General features: G+C 39.0%; 1 protein-coding gene across 4 annotated transcripts; it reads left to right on the top strand.

Moving 5' to 3' along the window:
* The first annotated feature begins 778 nt into the window (after positions 1 to 778).
* LOC127355558 (proto-oncogene vav) lies at positions 779 to 19908 on the top strand. 4 transcript variants are annotated; one of them, XM_051386584.1, is made up of 29 exons: positions 779 to 926; positions 1550 to 1645; positions 1737 to 1853; positions 4722 to 4838; positions 7147 to 7205; positions 7818 to 7883; positions 8152 to 8260; positions 9296 to 9388; positions 9522 to 9590; positions 9683 to 9786; positions 9931 to 10030; positions 11103 to 11198; positions 11290 to 11358; positions 11446 to 11532; positions 11624 to 11709; positions 11808 to 11943; positions 12033 to 12142; positions 13078 to 13179; positions 13272 to 13372; positions 13467 to 13489; positions 13660 to 13696; positions 13857 to 13993; positions 15365 to 15430; positions 15642 to 15673; positions 16950 to 17060; positions 18849 to 18936; positions 19055 to 19184; positions 19334 to 19485; positions 19578 to 19908. In XM_051386584.1, exons 2-29 carry the CDS (start codon positions 1559 to 1561, stop codon positions 19629 to 19631), a joined length of 2538 nt encoding a protein of 845 aa, XP_051242544.1. In that variant the 5' UTR covers positions 779 to 926; positions 1550 to 1558; the 3' UTR covers positions 19632 to 19908. The 4 variants fall into 4 exon arrangements, with proteins under 4 accessions (XP_051242544.1, XP_051242546.1, XP_051242545.1 ...); XM_051386585.1 differs by having other exon boundaries at positions 780 to 926; positions 9293 to 9388; positions 13272 to 13366; XM_051386583.1 differs by having other exon boundaries at positions 780 to 926; positions 9293 to 9388.
* The last annotated feature ends 149 nt before the right edge of the window (positions 19909 to 20057 follow it).

The following is a 20057-nucleotide window of genomic DNA, read 5'->3' as shown; positions in this document are numbered from 1 at the left end:
GTAAAATATGCAAAGTAACTAGCAGCATTCGTATAATGCAGTGGACTAAAAGGTACAATCTTTTCCTCTTAATTGTAGTGTAGTAGAGATATACAGTATATGTGTAAATGTACTTCCTCTGTTGCACATCAGTGCAATGATGGCTTGAAATGATAATACTACTTGTTGACACTTTTTGTTGCTCCAGTGGCACTAAAAGAGTCAGAGAGTTTTTGTTTGAGATGTGAATGAGTTTTGAGTGTAGGATATCCTGCTGTGAATCCAAACATTTACACCAGTAAAATCACCACTGGGTGCTGTCAGTGTCCAAGCAGCGGCTCCATTATTCAATGAGTTAATCTTTATTTTTACTGTGCGATTCAGTACAGTATTTTAAAGACATAAAAGTGGATAAAACATCTTTGTGAAGACAACTTGATGCCTCTAAATTTTGCATATTAACCCAACAACCCTAGACATGCTGCTCCCTCAAATAAGGTAACTTTACCACATTAGAAGTTTGTTTGATAGCTGTATAAATAATGTTGCGGTGGACCTTGCATTTCTTTTGATAAACTTGATCTGTAATATACACACATGCTGTCTCATACTTATTCTATCTGTTCTCTTGTACACACAATACAAAACCATTTCACATAAATATCACACTCTGGTTTTATCATCTTGTGCCACTCATAGCAGCAGCAGCAGCAGCCGCAGCAGCAGCAGCTTTGAGTGTGTGCATCTGTGAGTGTGACTGTGAGAGGGTGCGTCAGAGGAAAAAGGAAGTTGCGGGATGAAGTTAAAAGCCTTCGACACAGTGCAGCTCTGCAGAACACCCACCACGGAAGAAAGGCAGAACGAGAGCACTGAAGTCTGATAATGAAAGGAAGACAGGGAGGTGAACATCGAGAGAGAAGACACAGAACTGCTAGGAGAAACTGAAGGTGAGAGATGATTGTAAAACTCATCCTACATTGATATGCAGTTAGAAAAGTAAAAGTTTTCTAGCGGAGCAGTGGCTTTTTTTGTTGTTGTTATTTTCTTGGGTTTCAAGAAGGCCATTTTAATATTTTACTTTGAAAGTACGGAGTTAGAGTGACTGCTCAGTGTTCGCTGTAGATCAACTGATTTGTTAGTGATTTGGTCTCAGACTGACTGAATAATCTGAAGTAATTTCCACACCCAGGTTCTACTTTGCTTAGAGAAAGAGAAGTTCAATTATGACAAAGTGCGACCACTATTATATATATTATTAGGGCTATTTTATTTGTGTGATGCAGGAGCAAAAGTTTTTTTTGTATGTGTGAAGTTCAGTGAATACATTTCATTTCTATTCAGTGTGAACTCCACAAATGCTCTTACATTTTTTTTTTTTTAAGAACTGGCTTTTTGTGAAGCTAACACGTCTAATTGTTATGAGAGTGTTAACTTTAAAAATGACAAACTGCTTTACTGCTACTGGGCGTTGTACGGAGTGAACAGTGATCACTGGTTACTGAATATTGTGCCTGTGAGAATGCATATGGTCTATCTTGTCTCACATCCCATCTATCCATCTATTGTTCAGAAAAAAAAGATGGAGTTATGGCGGCAGTGTGCGGTGTGGTTGATCGAATGTAGAGTTCTTCCTGATAACCACCGGGTCACATCGGAGGGCGCACAGGTAAATCAGCTGTGCCACACAAACTCACACATGCACATGAACACACACCCTGTCTTGGTTCCTCAGTCTAATTTTGTGCGTGCTGTTCTAGGTGTGTGACCTGGCTCAGGCTCTGAGAGATGGCGTGCTGCTCTGCCAGTTGCTCAACAACCTCTTGCCTCAGGCCGTCAACCTGAGAGAGATCAACCTGCGCCCACAGATGTCCCAGGTAACACACACACACACACACACACACAAACCTTTTCCTGCTCCATTTCCATAGGCCATTTCCATAGCTACCAGGAGGCAGCGATGAAGCCCTGTGGCTGTCTGATAGGAAAATACTGTGATCTGTATCTGTACACATTAGGGGGGGGGCGAGTATAGAGAGTAGAGGGGATGATGATGAAGAGGAACAGACAAAGAGGAAGAACTAGAAAGCACTCAAAGAGGGAATACGCTGCAAAAACGCTCTATTATTGAACCCTAAAAGTCTGCTTGTGCAATGAGATTTTGTTTATATGATTTTAATAAAGATCAGCATGTTTTGGGAATTTTGTAGGATCAGTTTCATTATCATGAAAGAAGACAGAATAAGGCAGATTGCTGCACTAAAATCAATAATTGAGTCAAGAAAATTTAAATCTTTGGGTTTGTATTGGAAAAATGATCTCACAACACAGGCAGATTTTCTTGTTTGACACATTTTGAACTTTAGGACTCAACAATATTCAAAAATGAGACAATATAGAAATTTTATTTGTATACCTTATCTGTACCTAGAAGAGACAATTAATGCCACCCTCAAAGAGTGCCAGCAGCAGGCTAACTTAGCTTAGAATACTGTAAAGCCAGGGGACAAGGGGAAGCAGTTAACCTGACACTGTCGAAAGTTAACGATCAGTCTGCCTACCACCACCTCTAAAGTTTACTCATTTACAAACATGATATCCGTTATACTGTTTTCCTAGCTATTTCTTGGCTATTAACTGTCTGTAGTCTGTGCTGGTTGCCTGTCAACTGCTCTCTGCCAAGAAATAGCCTGATACATAACTCCTGTAAAACAGCAAACTGTCATATTTACATTAAGGTTTTTGTACGGATTAATAAACAAGAAATAATGTGTTAATTAGTAAGCTTTAGAGACGCTAGGCTAGCTCTTTCCCCCTGTTCCCAGTCTAAATAATTCCTTTAAGAGATCTTTTTTGAAAATTCTTGAGTTCACTTGGATCCAGATCCACAAACATCCCGTTGCTTGGATCATGGACTGTCTCTTCACCAAATTTCAAAATCAAAATCTGCTTCTGACCAGAAACAGAGAACTAGAAAGCAATATACGACATGAGAAAGACAGAGATCGAGAGTGTGTGACAAAGAAAGAGACTGTCACGTGATTGGCCTAACCGTTTCGAGGACAGTCCTTGAATTACATCTGATAGGATTCACCGTGATGTCCTAAACCTGTGACTGTGTGTGCACGGGTTAATGTGTTTTGACACGTGCATGTGAAACTCTGGGAAATCCTATGAGGTCAAGAGTGGTTAAGAAACATCCGGTGATTAACAGAACATCGGAGACCACTTTGACGTGTACACACAGGCACTCACACACACACACACACACCTGATAACATTAAACAAGTTGAGGATCTTCTCTGTGCTTTTGCTGCTGCAAGAATGTATGTGTGTGACTGAGTGATGTGATGTGTGCAGCAGTATCAGTTAAAACTCAACATTTCCCCTTTTCTGAAATTAGAGTTCCGCATTTCCCACTGCTGAACAGACAGACACACATAAAGAGCGAGAGAGAGCAGCTGGTTCAGGAAGTTATGTAAACGGCATATGTCTGACCACCATGTCAGTCGCGCTGTGCGCTGTGCTCTCTGTGGTTACTGGTGCAGTTATATTTTAGCTGTACAATTCTGGTGACATTTCTATGGTTCACTATTTGTTCACTGCTCATGTTCTTGTTCATGTGGTCCGTGTCACCGAGCAGCATTTACATACACTTAAGATAAAAAATATGTTAATTACACGAACACCATCTTATATATCTTATTTCAGACGTTAGCAACCTGCGTGCCGACGGTAGCACTCAGGAGCTTAACCAGAAGAATGTCATGCATCTTCAACTCAGATGTGGATATTTTCATAAGGTTTGCGGCCTTCTCATTAGGGCAGAACAGATATGATTCACAATTAGTGTGAATGATCAGTTTTCCTTCACTAAAATAATGTTTATGATACATTTGTTGGGGTCTCTACCACACAGATATGTGATTCTTAAATCTGGCAAACAATATGTGTAGGCCAGGGCACCTCCGCAGCACTACAGTACTTCATTATAATGATATTTTGTTGCATATTTTACCTTTATCAAAACATTTCAGCTCTGTGATTTGTTTCAGTAATATTTCGATAAATTGTGCAGCCCTACTTACTGTGTCCTGTAAATGTTGCCTGTATGGATGGAACAAATCAGTTTGAAAATTAAAGCTTGATGTGGTGTCATAATTATACTCAGTGTTAATCCTAATGTTGATATGGCTTACTGATTAACAAAAACATTTTAAAATGTTCATAAACTTCATATCAAAAACGTTGCCACCCCCTGTTTTTTATTAAAACTCTGGTTGTCTCATTATATGATCTCTATATGTGCCTGGTTATTGTGTGTTACGTGCATCTTCTCCACATTATTTTGTCTTTTAATGTTGTTGCCTGCCTTTAGTTTTTTGTATTTTTTAAGGCCATGCTACCAGCTTTAGGGAAGGCAGCGTAAGTTGGTCGGACAACTATCTGATGGACCATCAGGAAATTATAGACAGATATTCATCTTCCCCAGAGGATGAATCCTACAGACTTTGGTGATCACCTGACTTTTCCCACTAGCACCACCAGAAAGTCAAAGTTTTCACATATCCTGTGTGATATGGCACACATTTTGGCACAGACAGGGTTTCCAGTTGATTGACTTTGGGGATTTGCCTATGAACTATGAATAGATTATCAAAATTGCAGTTGATAAATGTTCTGTTGATCAACCAAGCAATTAATCATTTCAGTAAATGTAAACCAATGTTTGTGTTTATTTTTAGTTCCTGTGCCTGAAGAATATCCGCAAGTTTCTGGGAGTTTGTCAGGAGAGGTTTCATCTCAAAAAGAGTGAACTGTTTGAGGCCTTTGACCTGTTTGATGTTCGGGACTTTGCAAAGGTATCACTCCTCCCCAACTATCTATCTATCTGTATATCTGTATATCTATCTATCTATCTATCTATCTATCTATCTATCTATCTATCTATCTATCTATCTATCTATCTATCTATCTATCTATCTATCTATCTATCTATCTGTCAAATACAGTACAGTAAGTGCATGAGGGAAATACATTGTGCGCTTATACTTGAGTCATTATGGTAGAAGAAGAAGCGTGAATAGAGTCCCCTCTGCAGCTTGCAAACACCCACATAGCCCTAACAGGAAGTACTTGGGTGATTTTCTGATTGAAGCGGCTGAGTGAACGAATTAATTCACAATTCTCTTTCACTTTCGATGCAGTGCAGCAACAGCACTTTTGTGTGAGATTTGTACTGTGCACTTGTTTGTTTGGTATCTGGCAACAAAATAAGAGGAAATAGGGTTTTTAAGAGCGAAAAGATTTAGCAAGAGCTGGACCTCAACCTCACTGTGGGATCTTTTTATAGTATTTGCTCTTTTTTACTTAATTTACAGTGCGTTACAGTCATTAAGCTTCTCGTTTCACTTTACTGCTTCCAGTCAATCCCCCGGTACAATAAAATACAGTAAACAGACGGGCGTGGTGTAATATGTAAAGCATGATTTACAGTGGTGGAAGAAGTATTCAGATCCTTTTTTTGAAAAAAGTAGCGCAAAGTAGTGCAAGTTTGATCTTATAGTACTGGCCTCAGAAAAAATGGAGCTGGAACAGTGGTGTCCTCCTTTCTGCTCCCATGAGACAAATATAAAGCTTAATCTCAAGACTATCTGTATAGTTTAGTGTTTAAAAGCATTAAAACAATAGTTCCACATTTTTGGAAATACGCTTACTCACTTTCTGGTTGACAGTTAGATGAAAAGATTGAAACCATGGTCACATTTACAGTAAATATGAACCTACAATGAGCAGCCGGTTAACTAAGTATAACACAAAAACTGTAAATGGGGCAACAGCTAGCCTCGTTCTGTCTTAATTTAACAAAACCCACCTACCAGCACCTGTTATGTCTCGTCTGTTTATTTCACACAAACACCTCAGTGTAAAAAACGACAGCTCACAGTTTTGCATGGGGTTATGTGCCAGGAAGTAGTCCTATACATTCTCCTAAAACGTCAAGCTGTAATTTTTTAGACTTCCATTTTTTTTCCTACAGATTAAACAAACAGAATATAACATGTTACTAAAACATGTTAATTAGGTAGAAGTAGAGGTGTTAGTAGGTGGCTTTTGTCACCTTTGAGTAGAGCCGGGATGGCTGTTACCAGTCTTCATGCTAAGCCAACTGGCTGCCGGCTGTAGCTTCATATTTCACCGACAAACACTGAGAGTGGAATCAATCTCCTCATCTAACTCTCAGCAAGGGAATTAATGAATTGATTTCCCAAAATGTCAAACTATTCCTTTTTATTATAAATTAAGTATTGTTGAAATATACTCTGGTTATTAGATGGCAGTAGGGCTGTTAATGAGTCTATTAAAATGTTTTTTTCTCCGAACTTCTCCTACAGACTTTCACTTCTTGTTATGTCTTTCCTCCTTTTCTGTCTTGTAAGAAAGTAGACATAAAGCTCTGCAGTTCTGAGATATATGTACTCTTTATGTGGACAGTATATATATTCTATATCCCCAGAAGTGTCATGAGAGGCTCACCCTTTATTTGTCTCTGTGAAAGAAAAGGACCTTAGTTCAAAATCAGAACTCTGGGAGGCAACTTTTGAATTTTTATGTGTTTCTCACTGCAACTGAAGAGAAAGTTTCAACTAGAATAGAAGTCAAAGGTGATTTTGGAGAGCGAAAAAAGTATATTCAGCTAAATGTGCCTCAAGTATAAAAATAGGAAAGGTTTTTTGAATGGCACAAAACAAATCCAGGGAACTAAACATCCATACTTTTCTTGGTTATTTTGTAGTTACAACACATTTAAACATATAACACTAAGTCCAGAGATAGCCAGATATATTAGAGCTCACTGACACATGGTGTTGCCTAATCAGAAAGAACAATCGGTTTCATTTGGACGGCTGTGTGACATGCTTCAGTTTCTTTCTGATCACATCTGGCATGAAATTGGCTATCTGAGATCACTCATCGTGATACTGCAGTTCTCAGTTGAACAGTCAAACTGTGCCAGAAGGAGAGTGAAACCAGGTCACAGGGAGAATTATTCAGTGTCAGTGTCTAAAGTGTGAAACAGTTCTTGCAGTTTCTCTTGCAGTCTGTCTCTGTCTGTACTGGACAAACTAACTATATACTTCCTTGTGTGTGTGTTTGTGTGTATGGCAGGTCATAGACACTTTGTCCATCCTCTCTCATTCACCCATTGCAACACAAAGAGGACTCCAGTAAGTAATGTTCTTCCTTGTTGGAGCAGTTTTTCTTTTTTTTAACACTTTACTTTACACCCCTCTATTTATATACAAGTGTTTACAGACGTAAATGTAGTTGTGCACAGATATAAGGACATGTTTACTGTTTGTCAACAGTTCACCTATGAAGACATACTGTATTCTACATTATTATTATCTATATTACAACTGTACTTTACCCCTTTTTCCCCCACAAAAAAATATAGTTTCTACATTAAAATCCCTACATTAAATACAAAATGTAGAAGAAAATCTACTCCTTCTAACTCATTAAAAATCCATAATATGAATATGCAAATTATGTTCATTTCCAAAGTTTCCTGCTGGACAGAAGTTGTCTCCTACTTCACTGTAAAGTCCATTTTCAGTGTTTGTGCACTGGTAGCGTCAAGTTTCTTCATTACACTTGTTTAAGTTGTAAACTGGACCAGGGTTGACTTCCAAACTATTTGTGACGTCACAAATCATGCTCGTAGCCCCCCGTAGATTTTCAGAGAAACTTCTCCTTTCTCCAGATGAATGTGAAAACACTATTCTAGTGTCAGACTCTACACATACATCATTCTCACACACTTTCCCTACCTCCAGGCCTTTTCCTTTGGAAGGATGCACTCCTGATGATGAGATCTACAGCGGCCTGTCTGATCAGATAGAGTAAGCCTTTTTCTCAATAATGTTAATAATCTTGAGCCACACTGTTCTCACTAATCATTGATCTACACTATTATCTAAAAATACACATGTAGTTTATCTGCCAGATTCAGAAGACAGAATAATAACAGTGATCCAGTATCCTTAAGCAACACATTTAAGTGTTTTTCTGTAGCTTATTGTGACCTGAAACAGTGATGTTCCATTTAGAGATCTTAATGAAGACAAATTTGATGGTAAAAGTGTTGTTTGTATGTTTCACGTGTATCAGCGACACAGTGGATGAGGATGACGACTTATACGACTTTGTGGAGGACGAGGAGAACGAAGGAGATGAGATCTATGAAGACTTGATGAGAACGGATGAACCACCTGAAACTGTAAGTGGAGCCAACACAACATAATATCTCAAACAAGAAGGAAGGTTTGGGATGTCTTTTGGCAACCTGGAGGCTTTGCAGGGTCTGTCTTTGACCATGGTAGCTGTACAGTTCAGAAATGTATAAAATTCAGGGTCTGTCTCTGTCTATCTATCTAAATCAGTGGTTCCCAACAGTTTTGGCTTGTGACCCCTTAAAATGAATCCATTTTTACTTCTTGTCACTGGTTGTCAGTTAAACCAAAGAGCAACTTTGTTTCTTTGTTGTATTTCAGTACTTCAAAAAAGAATTCAGTAAAAAAAAAAGCAAAGATTAAAGGACAAACAATATAAAAAATTATAATAATTCTGGAAAAATAAGCACATTTTTGTGGAGCAGAAATGTATCTCTCTGCTCACCTATCCTGATAATCATCTTGCAATCCAGATTTATTCTGTGACACCTCATGGGTGTTATGACCCCCGGGTTGGGAACCACTGACCTAAACCACAGAGAGTTATACAGAGATGTGTCTCCATGCAGATAGGAGTGACATTAACAGATAACTTCAGATGGCAGCCCCGTCCAGGAAAGGCATTATGTGTAAATGTCACCCAGCTACATAATTCATAAAGGCACAATCTGGTTATGAGACACTGTGAGAGCTGTGGTAAATGAGGCCTCAGGAGAGCCAGGGTCAAAAATTAACAGGGCCCCAAGGAGGGGGAAAAAACCAGGAAATGTCACCGGAATTGAAAAGCCTTGCTGTAGAATTGTATCTTGTTCATTTGATCATTTTTGCCAAATATTCATGCATCAATTGGACTACTATTTCTGTTGTGATCTGTGTAAGATAAATGAAATGGAACAAATTTCTTCTAAACAAACAACAAACAAAACACGTCTTTATGCTATAAATTGTATAATTTATAGTTAACATATACAGTATAAAACACAAGATAAAAAAAGACCAAGGAAATTATATACTTTGGAAAATATCTTCTGGTCTCGTCTTTTCATGCTTCATTTTATGTGTGTGTGTTTGTGGTGCAGCAGCAGAAGACTGGGGTAGACAAACGGGAGTGTTGCCTGCAGGAAATCAGACAGACGGAAGAGAAATACTCTGATACACTGGAATCTATATTACAGGTGTGCGCACGTTTTCAGGCTGTTCAAGAAGATCCATTCATTTACACACATATAAATCACATATACAAGCATAAAAAACATTTATATGGACATTTGAAGAGAGAGTAACAACCGTGCCTTGTTTTCTGTGCAGCACTTTATGAAGCCCCTTGAAAGGTTTCTCAGTGTTCAAGACATTGAGAGTATCTTCATCAACATAGAGGTATGGGAAAGATTATATACACACCTGTTTAAGTATACAGATTTACCATCATGTATTAGCATTTTTTACATGTTTTTTCTGCTTATGTGTAGGATTTAGCCCACACCCACCGTAATTTGTTGGAGGAGGTTCGAACTTCCATCCTAAGTCATGGAGCCAAGACCCTGTACCAGGTTTTTCTGAACTACAAGGAGAGGTACACAACACACACACACACACACACACACACACACACACACACACACACACACACACACACACACACACACAACTGGTTATGTTATATAGTGTAGTAACACTACAAATACATGTATGTTATAATCTTCTCCCTCTGCCCCAGGCTCTTACTGTACGGTCGATACTGCAGTCAAGTGGAAACAGCAACAAAACACCTAGACAAGCTTTCAAATATGAGGGAGGACATCAAAATGAAACTGGAGGTGAGGAGAACACATATATCTAAAACATGAGCAAAGGGGATGTGTGAATTTTGCCTTGAACAGTAATCTTTTACAGATGTACCATAACATGCACATAATGAGCAAAAGATGTGGGTTTTTTTATTTTTTCATTTTATATTTTTTTTGTATGAAGTAGATAGCAGTAGATAGTTTGAGGTTCACATTTTTGCCAATTCAGTCTGAAGTAAAGGTGGACTCACTGATCATCCCCGAGTAGTTTGGCCCGCTTTATTAAGATAGATGGACCCACTGTGGCAGAGTCAGTTCTGCTACGGTCCCAGTAGCCAGCTGTGGCACTACTACAAAAAAACATTTGAAACGTCACCAGTGTGTAGGTCCAGTGTGTAGTATTTTGAGGCATCCAGCGGTGTAGTTGCAAATTGCAGCTCTCTAAGGAAACTACAGTGGCGGTGAATTGCACGTAAAACGCGTAATTGCACGTAAAAACCCTATCTACAGTGATTGGTTTGTCCGTTCTGGGTGACTGTAGAAACAGAGCAGTTTAAAGTGCTGTAGCTGTGCCTAAGTAGTACTTCAGCTGTACTTGTCTTGTTAACATTCAAATGGTACAGTACCAAATGAGTAGTATAATAATAATAATAATAATAATAATAATAATAAAGTGCCATAATAAAGTGCCACAAGTGGCATTTGAATGTAATTTGCCTTCCTAACATATTTTATGTTAATGTTGTTTTTCTTCGGAGTTTGGTCCTGCATTGTGTGGCCAACAACACGTGTGCTTTAGTGTCTTTTACTTTGGCCCCATTATGCATACTGAGCTCAGGTATAATTGTTTAGAAATGTACAAAGAGTAATAACTGACACTGTTTGCTGAGGTGTCCTGCCAGCTGTTTCACAGACTTTTATAATGGTGGTGTACACCATGGGAAATGCTTTCTGGGTCAAAGCATACTTTTTGGTTTCAGTACCGCTTTTGGCCACAAGGGAAACTGACGGGACAGCTGAGTCTGCCACACAACATCCTCTTAACACATCTGTGGGTTCCTGCAGATCTTCACTTCCTTCTCTTGTTCTCTCTTTCTCTCAGGAGTGTTCAAACAGAGCAAATAGTGGACGTTTTTCTCTGAGAGACTTACTCATGGTCCCTATGCAGCGTGTCCTCAAATATCACCTGCTGTTACAGGTATGTTTGTTCATATGTGTGTTTTATTTGAGAGTGTGTGTAGCTGCATGTAAATCTTTAAAGTTAGTCTATAATGTGTCTGTGCCTGCAGGAGCTTGTGAAGCACACCACTGACGCTGCAGAGAAGGATAACCTCCGCACAGCTCTTGATGCCATGAGAGTAAGTATATATGTGTGTTTATATCCATCACTAAGTTACATTTATGATATTTAAACATCATTCATTTGTCTGTACATGTGTTTCCAGGACTTGGCGCAGTGTGTGAACGAGGTGAAACGAGACAATGAGATCATCAGACAGATCACCACCTTCCAGTTGTCCATAGAAAACATGGTGAGATCACATGTTCAACTTTTTATCTTTCCTTGTGGATATCATTTTGTTTCTTATTGTCTGGTCATCCTCACTCTCCTCTGCCCTTTAGACTCAGTCGCTAGCTCTCTTTGGTCGCCCCAAGATCGACGGGGAGTTGAAGATCTGCAGCCCGGATAAAAAGTCTAAACAGGACAGGTGTGTGTTGTGTTGTTTATGTATCAGTTTATTTTTCACGTGTTAATGCCACGTATCTGACCTCGTGTTGTATCGGTGTATGTTTGGCTGTTCCTCAGGTATGCATTCCTCTTCGATAAGGCCATGTTTGTGTGTAAGAAGAAGAGTGGAGAGACTTTTGAGCTAAAGGACATCATTGAACTACAGCACTACCAGATACGAGATGAAACCACCGGAGAAAAGGACAATAAGAAGGTCTTTCTACTACTCCATACCCCAACTTATACCACACAGTACTTCTATTAGGCATCCATGAAGCTAACAGTGTGTTTGTGTGTGAACAGTGGTCCTATTTGTTCCTTCTGCTGGACGGCTATGGGCGGTGTGGGTACGATTTATTCTTCAAAACCAGAGAACTGAAGAAGAAATGGCTGGAACAGTTTGAGATGGCTATGTAAGTTATCACACACACATATGCACATATTATACCAGTGGTGGGTAGAGTACTGAACATCTATACTCAAGTATAAGTAAGTGCTCCTATAAAAATGACTCAAGTAAACCGTAAGTTACCATTTGAGAAGTCAAAGTAAAAAAGTACATGGTTAATAAATTACTTTCAGTACAAATTACTTTCCATTTTAATATTTTCAAGGTGTGATTAATGCAATAGACCCTTTTCACAGCAGCCATTTTGACATGCAATATTAGGGTGAACACAGGTGTTACCAATGATACTAATTAAGGTTCTATTACAGTCCAGGAATACATCAAAGATTAATATGGAGAGGGTCTGTTTGCTTTGATGTAGCAATTTCTTTCAGCTACAAGCAGTAACTTAATAGCTTTACTGATTATTTGCTTTTCTAAAGCCTCATAATGTGGATACAGCATCTGAGCCAAGCTATTTATTTTTGAGATGCCTATTCCTGCAGGCTTAAAATATGGACAGTCTTGGGAATATTTCAAGCATCTATAATCAATATTTCTACAATAATAATGAATAAAATGAGCACGTGTAATGAGGTGTTCATAGTGGCAAACTCACAAAAAATGATCACCAGACCCAGACTTTATAGTATCTTTCAGTTAATTGTTTGCTGAAACTTTACTTTTTTGGTTTACATGACAGACAGTGACTTGAAAACTGTGGCTGTAGCTATTTGTCATTATGGTTTTGTGTTGTTTGCTCAGTCGTATAGAAAAATAACAGACATCCCACGTTGATTATGTGATTTACAATCTGACCTTCACTGTGTTGCTACTACTATTAGTTTCTTCAGTCTCAGCAATACCAAATAAATGGTCAAACTACCTGCCAGGGAAAACCAGCTCTGTGAATGCCTGTTACCTCTGCATGGTCAAACTAGTTGTACTTCACGGTTGCAGGTCGAATATGTGTCCAGAGAACTCCACAGCCAACAACCATGACTTCCAGATGTTCTGCTTTGAGGAAACAACCTGCTGCAAGGCCTGCTCGATGCTGTTAAGGTACCTTGTCCTATTATCTGTTTCTCTCTTATCGCCATTTTTTTTAAGAAACTTGTCTGCTGAGGCTGAATCTCTCCATCTGTCATCTGCAGGGGGATATTTTTCCAGGGCTATCGCTGCACGCGCTGTAAAATGGCTGCACATAAAGAGTGTTTAGGCAGAGTCCCTGCCTGTGGACGAAACTCAGGTCTGTGTACGTGTGTGTGTATATATTTAAATATATTTTCTTATTATCATTAATTAGCGTAATATCACTTCTTATATTGATTGTCCTCTTCAAATTTCAGATCATGCTGGTACTATGAAGAAGGTAAGACTACATTTATCTTTGACATTGTGGATATGTTTTATAATATTCAAGTAGAGATGATGAATAAGCCCTTCCCTACAAGTCAGTTCGAATGACCTTTTTTGATTAGGTTGTAAAAACAGATCAAACTTGAGGTACGATTTCAGTTGTTTTGTCTTTTGTTCCTTCAGAGTAAAACACAGAGGTCCTCCGGACATTCCAGCATTGGTAAGAAATTCATAATGTAATACGTTTGAAGAGCACATCTTTTATTTTGAAATATTCAAGTATACATGAAGCATTTGATGGAATTAAAGTGTTTATATTGCTTGTCAGACCTCCTTCCTCATATCTCAGCGTCTCCTCTTTCTCCATCTCGCTCTCTCAGGGTTTCCTAAGATGGAGGTCTCTCAGGAGTATTATGGCTTGCCGCCGCCCCCTGTGGGCTTCGGCCAACCACTTCAACTCTCCAAAGGTGACATCATCGAACTGACCCGTGCTGATGTTGAGCTGCCATGGTGGGAGGTAACATTAAAAACCAAACCCAAGAATAAATACTCTGTATTCTGAAAGTGGAGTGGGGTCACACCTGTTTTGTGTTCAAACCTTGTTTCCTGTGGTTAATATGTAGGTGTAGAGATGCTTTTGTCTTCTTCAGCCTCTTTTGTAATTTTCCTACCCATACCTCGTACTCTATCTCCGCTTCCTCCCTCATTCCCAACCAGCACTTATGTCTCTACTGTGTGATTCATTTAAAAGGTTTGGATTTGGAAAATAAATCCAACCTGATGGCTGAATTGTATTTAGCTGTTTCAGTTGCCGGGTCCTGGTATTGTGCATGCTGGCTCGCTGGCCACGCTGTTATAGCTTACTGGGACCTTTGATTAGAACAGAGTCATTGTTAGTCCTCTTGGATGGGTGCTGTATCAAAAACCCATCTATCAGAGCTGAGAAAGATAAATTTCTTCCTCAGAAAAACGTCACAAGCTAATAAAATCCTTTCAACAGGAGCTATTTTGTTTGTGGATTTATCTGTTTCAGCAGTTATTAGTAACACCTGTGCTTTTCAAACCAGGAACAGTCAAATCATCTGCTGTGAAAAAGGCGTACCAGATGACATTTGGATAAATAGATAGATACCTCATTGTCCTTTCCAGGAAATGTATTGCCACAGTCTGCACGTAACCTCACATAAACACATAAACAGCATAACCACAAGAGAGACATCAGAAAGAAACCATACCTTGTTTTTCATCATTTTCCCAAAGCATACCATAGTTTGAAGGTCAATAAGTAATTTTTTCCTAGTTGCTACTTGTTGCATGATAAAGCTGTTTAGATTGGGATCTTTTTGTTTACTTGTTGGTACATTCAAGTGCTTGTGGAAAACTTCACTAGCCAGTAGAGCTTTGTCCAATATTATTACATCCACAAAGTTCACGTCACAAAAAAAAGCAAAAGTGAACACTTGAATGTTGAACCTGCAAGTACAGTTCCTGCCTTTAACTGTATTACTACATAAAGGTAACTTTAACAAAAAAAAAGTTTAATTTCTCAGTCAGGTTTCCTTTAAAAGGAACCAAAATGAATTAAACACAAATAAAGACACTTTTATAAGTAATGTGAGGTTACTCTCAAATAAATAGTTACAAGTCTTGACACAAAAATACAATGAGAAAATAGTTATCGCATTGTACCTTGTTTTTAGACTTATTTCAAGCTTTGCAAGACTCCCTCAGTAATCCCTGCATACACATTTGGTGTGAATTACCCCAGATCAGTTCCACATATGAGTAATTTGTTTGCCATGTTGACCTGATGATTCATTTATGCAGTATGTTGCAATGACTGCTTGGTTCACCCAGTCTGACCATGTGATTTGTGTGTGTCACTTAGGGAAGGAACCTGACTGTTGGACAAATGGGATGGTTCCCCTGCCAAAAAGTTCAGCCCTACCTCTCTGTGAGTATGATGCACAAGCCAACATGAGCTCCGAAAAACAACAGACACCCTCCATGAAACTGAAAATGCCATAGAAACCTAAAAAGAAATGACAGACATGCTCTGTTGTGTTGGCTACTATTTGCTGTACTGAAACCAAGATTTGAAGTAACCACCATGACCGCACGCTTTTGTTAAGTTTTACATCTAACCTCTATGTACCCTTTCCCAGAGGGCGACCCCCGATCTGTCTGGCTTCCACTGGTGAGTATCAATCGGAACAAGGTCAAATCAGTTGCTCACCAAACCACTGTTATAGCTTTAGTTCTTCCTGTATTACAATACACTGCAACAGGGACAGAGAAACGGAGCTGATACAGAAAATACTAGCCACAAAAACAGAACTGTAATTTACTGGTGTTTTTAAAGCTGTGTTTGGGACAAACTGTGACACTCATGGGATCGAGCACCTCACACCATTGTTTTCCATGTGTAAAATAACCTTATCAAGCTGCTATTTTATAGTCTCTCTTCTCTGCTCCTGAGCACAACAGCTTGTGAAAACACTGTTAAGCAACAATGTATGATACTCGAAAATGGTTCCACCTGGTGGTTAACATCGTCCCCTATTTAGCATTTATTATCAGTATATAAACATGTAACATACTACAGTGTAGTTATAAGATGATATAAGTGTTATGTGTTTTTCAACAACTGTAATTTGGCCTGTTTGCAATGCTTCACCAGCCTGTATGCAAAGACAATATAGTAAAACACAGTTGTAATCATATAAAATATGTCTTCATACACATAAAACAGCTGCTGAATTCGTCTATGTGATCTTTATTATATTCAAATATTAACTGGAATGGCAAATAAAACAGTTACACTTTACTTTAACCCTCTCTGCCCATGTTTAGTATAAGCAGTACATAAGAATTTCATAAATGGTTGATTATATATAGTGAATTTCCCCTGTGTGGGATCAATAATCGTATCTTATAACACAAAATAATGTTGGCGTAAGAGATGTTATAAGTGTGTATTTATGCATCCACAACAACTATAGCTCCTATACCATAAGTGGAGGCTGGTGTATAAACAGATAATGAATGATAATATAGTAAAATACACTTGTAATAACATAAAATATGTCTTTATATAAGTTAGAACGGTTGACAAATACTGTACCCCAAGGTTCTTACAGCTACATAATATAGTAGTATGTTATAAACCATTTATTAATTCCTTGTATACTGCCTATAAATGCTAATAAGGGGCACTTAAAGTAAAGTGTTACTGCAACCTTAAAGCGAAACTTTGTAACTTTTAAGAGCCACTTTGGCCTCACGTGACAGATCCGAGATAATGTTAAATGCTAAAACTGTTACAGTGGCACAAGTACAGAGAATCATAAAGTCAGGGAGGAAAGTAGACATTGACATTGGTGGATTCAACTTTTTATACTTTGAAATGTTGAAAATTGTGTTATTTCTTCTTTCAAAAGTTACATTGGTTGCGATTCTCGTTGTGATTGAAGGTTTGCAGGGAACATGGACAGAACCGCTGCCAAAAACCTGTTAATGTCCCGGTCTGATGGAACCTTCCTTGTGCGGCAGAAAGATGGAGGAGAGTTTGCTATCAGCATCAAGTAAGTCTTCACAAACTTATCAGCAAAAGCACAGCTGAATTTTGGGAGAACTTTATCAAGAGGAATGTTTTCTGTTTACAGATTGAAGATGACCTCCCAGTAAACACTGATGTGGCCTTTAACAGGTCAAAATATGTCTAAATTAGGTTAAAAAGTGAAGATTGTTTAAGATGTCTTGGTTATATAAAGTATAATATTGTTTGAACAGCATTTCAATGAGTTTATTTCAGATTGAAACAGGTCATATAGCTACATGTTGAAATATAGTCATTGTAATGCTTTTGAGACAATGGTTGTATGTAATCAAGTATGATTTATTAATCAGTCAATTGACAGAAAAGTGAAAACATGAAGAGAGGTGGCACCGATGGCGAGAACGAAGCTGTGAATCACAGAAATAAAATGTTATTTCCTGATTGTTTTACAGCGGTTACGTTCTAAAGGTTCTCAACCTGGGGGCGCAACATAATTGCAAAATGTTTGCGGAGGAAAAAATAAAATAACATACTGTGGCAAGCAACGTGGCATGACAGGAAGCAGCTCTCAGCAATCATACCTTACAGAGGACAAGAACTCAAAAATGATATACTATATACTATATACTATAGGCTGTATACTTTACAATACCTCTGTAATATGAGAATGTATCTCTATTATTATTATTGTGCTTTTAGGCCTAAAGCAGAAAGCTGACTGTGGACTGTTAAAGTGCCATTATTTCAAAAAATCAACACACAAATTAGTTGTTCTGTCTTTGGGCAAGGAAGCAATGGTCTTCCTGTGTCGATTTGTCAGCTTTTATGTGTTACACGTTGGGGGAGGGGGTTGTGAACACCAACCAGATTATTCTGGTGCTTCACGATTTAAAAAGTTGAGAACCATTGTTCTAAGGCACAAATAAACGAGGCCACGCCACCACGCAACTCTGCAAAAACCTGCGAGAAGGTGCTGCATTGCTGGATTTTGTGTGAATGCATGCAGCAGAAGGAAGCCACACTTATGTGTACCCCCACCCGACCCTCAGTCAAACAGACCTGCAGCTCACGACAGAGAGCAGAGGAGAGAGGCACAGAAAGTGATGCAACCCCAGAACTAATAGACATGCAAATAAAAATCTGATCTGCTAAATTTCAGGTGCAACTAAAGAGAATGTTTAGTCCAATCCTGGAGCTCTGCAGTGTGTAGGATTTGGTGGTATCTAGCAGTGTAGTTGCAGATTGCAACTCCCTTGCTTCACCCTCCCCTTTGGAGCGTGAAGGAGAAATTACGTGAAAAAACGTGAAGGCCCCTATCTAGAGCCAGAGTTTGGTTTGTCCTCTCTGGGGTTAGCATCTGTACGTGTAAAAGGCTCCTTTTAAGTAAAAAACAACAACATAACCTTTCTTGTTTTGTGTTTATACACTAATGAAAACATACCAATGAATTTTATGTTCAATTTCTGACAATAGATCCTCCTAAATGTTACACACTGGATGTTTAAATAAGCTTAGATGAATTGTTGGATGTTTATAATCTCAGATATCACTTCCTCTCAGAGGCAGGGAATTAAACCTTCTCCACATGATTCAAAACACTGTCAGCCGTTAATCTAATTATTAAGCAGAAGTGGATAAGTCTGTTTTCCTTTTTCGAAAGCAGAAGCGACTCAATTCAGCTATCAAACTTAACAATGCTTAGTTCACTATTCAACCTCTTTGTGAGCAAATTATTAAAGTTCTCCAAACACGGAACTTTCCCTTTGATGTTATTATTTTCTGAAAACTTTCCCGTCTCTTTCTGCTCTTCCAGATTCAACATGGACATCCGACACATTAAGATCACGTCCGCTGAAGGCCTCTATCGCATCAATGAGAAGAAAGCATTCAAGGGATTAATCGTAAGTCTTACATCATCCGATCCAAATCTGATAATGCTGACCAGAGGAAACGTGACATATATCTCACGTTGCTCTCTTCTCCTCCTCCTCCTTCTTCTTCTTCTTCTTCCTACATTAGGAGATGATTCAGTTTTACCAGCAGAACTCTTTGAAGGAGTACTTCAAGGATGTGGACACCACACTGCGTACGCCTTACAAACAACCTGAGGAAAGCAACTTGCCTAACAACACGCCACACAGCACACCAGGTAAGGTACATGTCCTCCTTATTATGATCATGAGAGTGGTGTGGATCTTCTCATCAAGCGCTCAGCAAGAAAGCAAATAATGTAACTTCCCAAGATGTCCAACCACTCTTTTAAACATATCTGTGTTGTAATGTTGCCCCGTCTGGCAGGAGGCAGCATGAGGAGTTTCGGCGTAGCGAGGGCCAGGTATGACTTCTCGGCCAGGGACCGCTCAGAGCTGTCGCTGCAGGAAGGAGACACCATCAAGATCCTCTCCAAGAAAGGTCACAGTGGTTGGTGGAAAGGAGAGGTGTACGGCCGGGTGAGGAATTTGCACACAAACGCCCACAAAAGGAGAAACATTTAGTCATTTTTAGGCGTCTTGTCTTACCTGCACTGCTCCTGTGTCTCCAGGTGGGGTTCTTTCCAGCCAACTATGTGGAGGAGGACTACTCTGATTACTGCTGACGTGGCTCCAGAGGAGATGTGTAGACCCTGTATGTGTATATACTGATATGTATACTGACATAATGTATGTTTAGGGGTCTGCGTGATACCTGGTTTCCAACGATTGCATTAACCCATATGCATGAGTGTGGCTGAGTGCGTGTGAGAGAGGTGCTGTTACCTGTGATCTGATGACTGTTTAGTAATGTGAATAAAACCTTTGTTCAGCTGACTTGATGTGTATTTTTTATTTTTATTTTTAACATATTTGGAATAAAGTGTAAACGTAACACCCATATCTGATTGTCAGACATCTCCTTTCAAAACCTTGGAAATAAACCTGCATCCTCCACTCTTCTAAGATGGCTCTCCATAACCTTTTGGTACCTGACTGCAGGGATTGGCTCCCATTCAAGGACTAGAGCACCAGTGAAGTTATCACTGACA

Source organism: Dicentrarchus labrax, unplaced genomic scaffold (genome assembly GCF_905237075.1).
Source record: "Dicentrarchus labrax unplaced genomic scaffold, dlabrax2021, whole genome shotgun sequence".
In the NCBI taxonomy this organism is placed as follows: domain Eukaryota; kingdom Metazoa; phylum Chordata; class Actinopteri; family Moronidae; genus Dicentrarchus; species Dicentrarchus labrax.
Note: the sequence above shows the minus strand (reverse complement) of the source record. Positions and strands in the feature narration are given on the sequence as shown.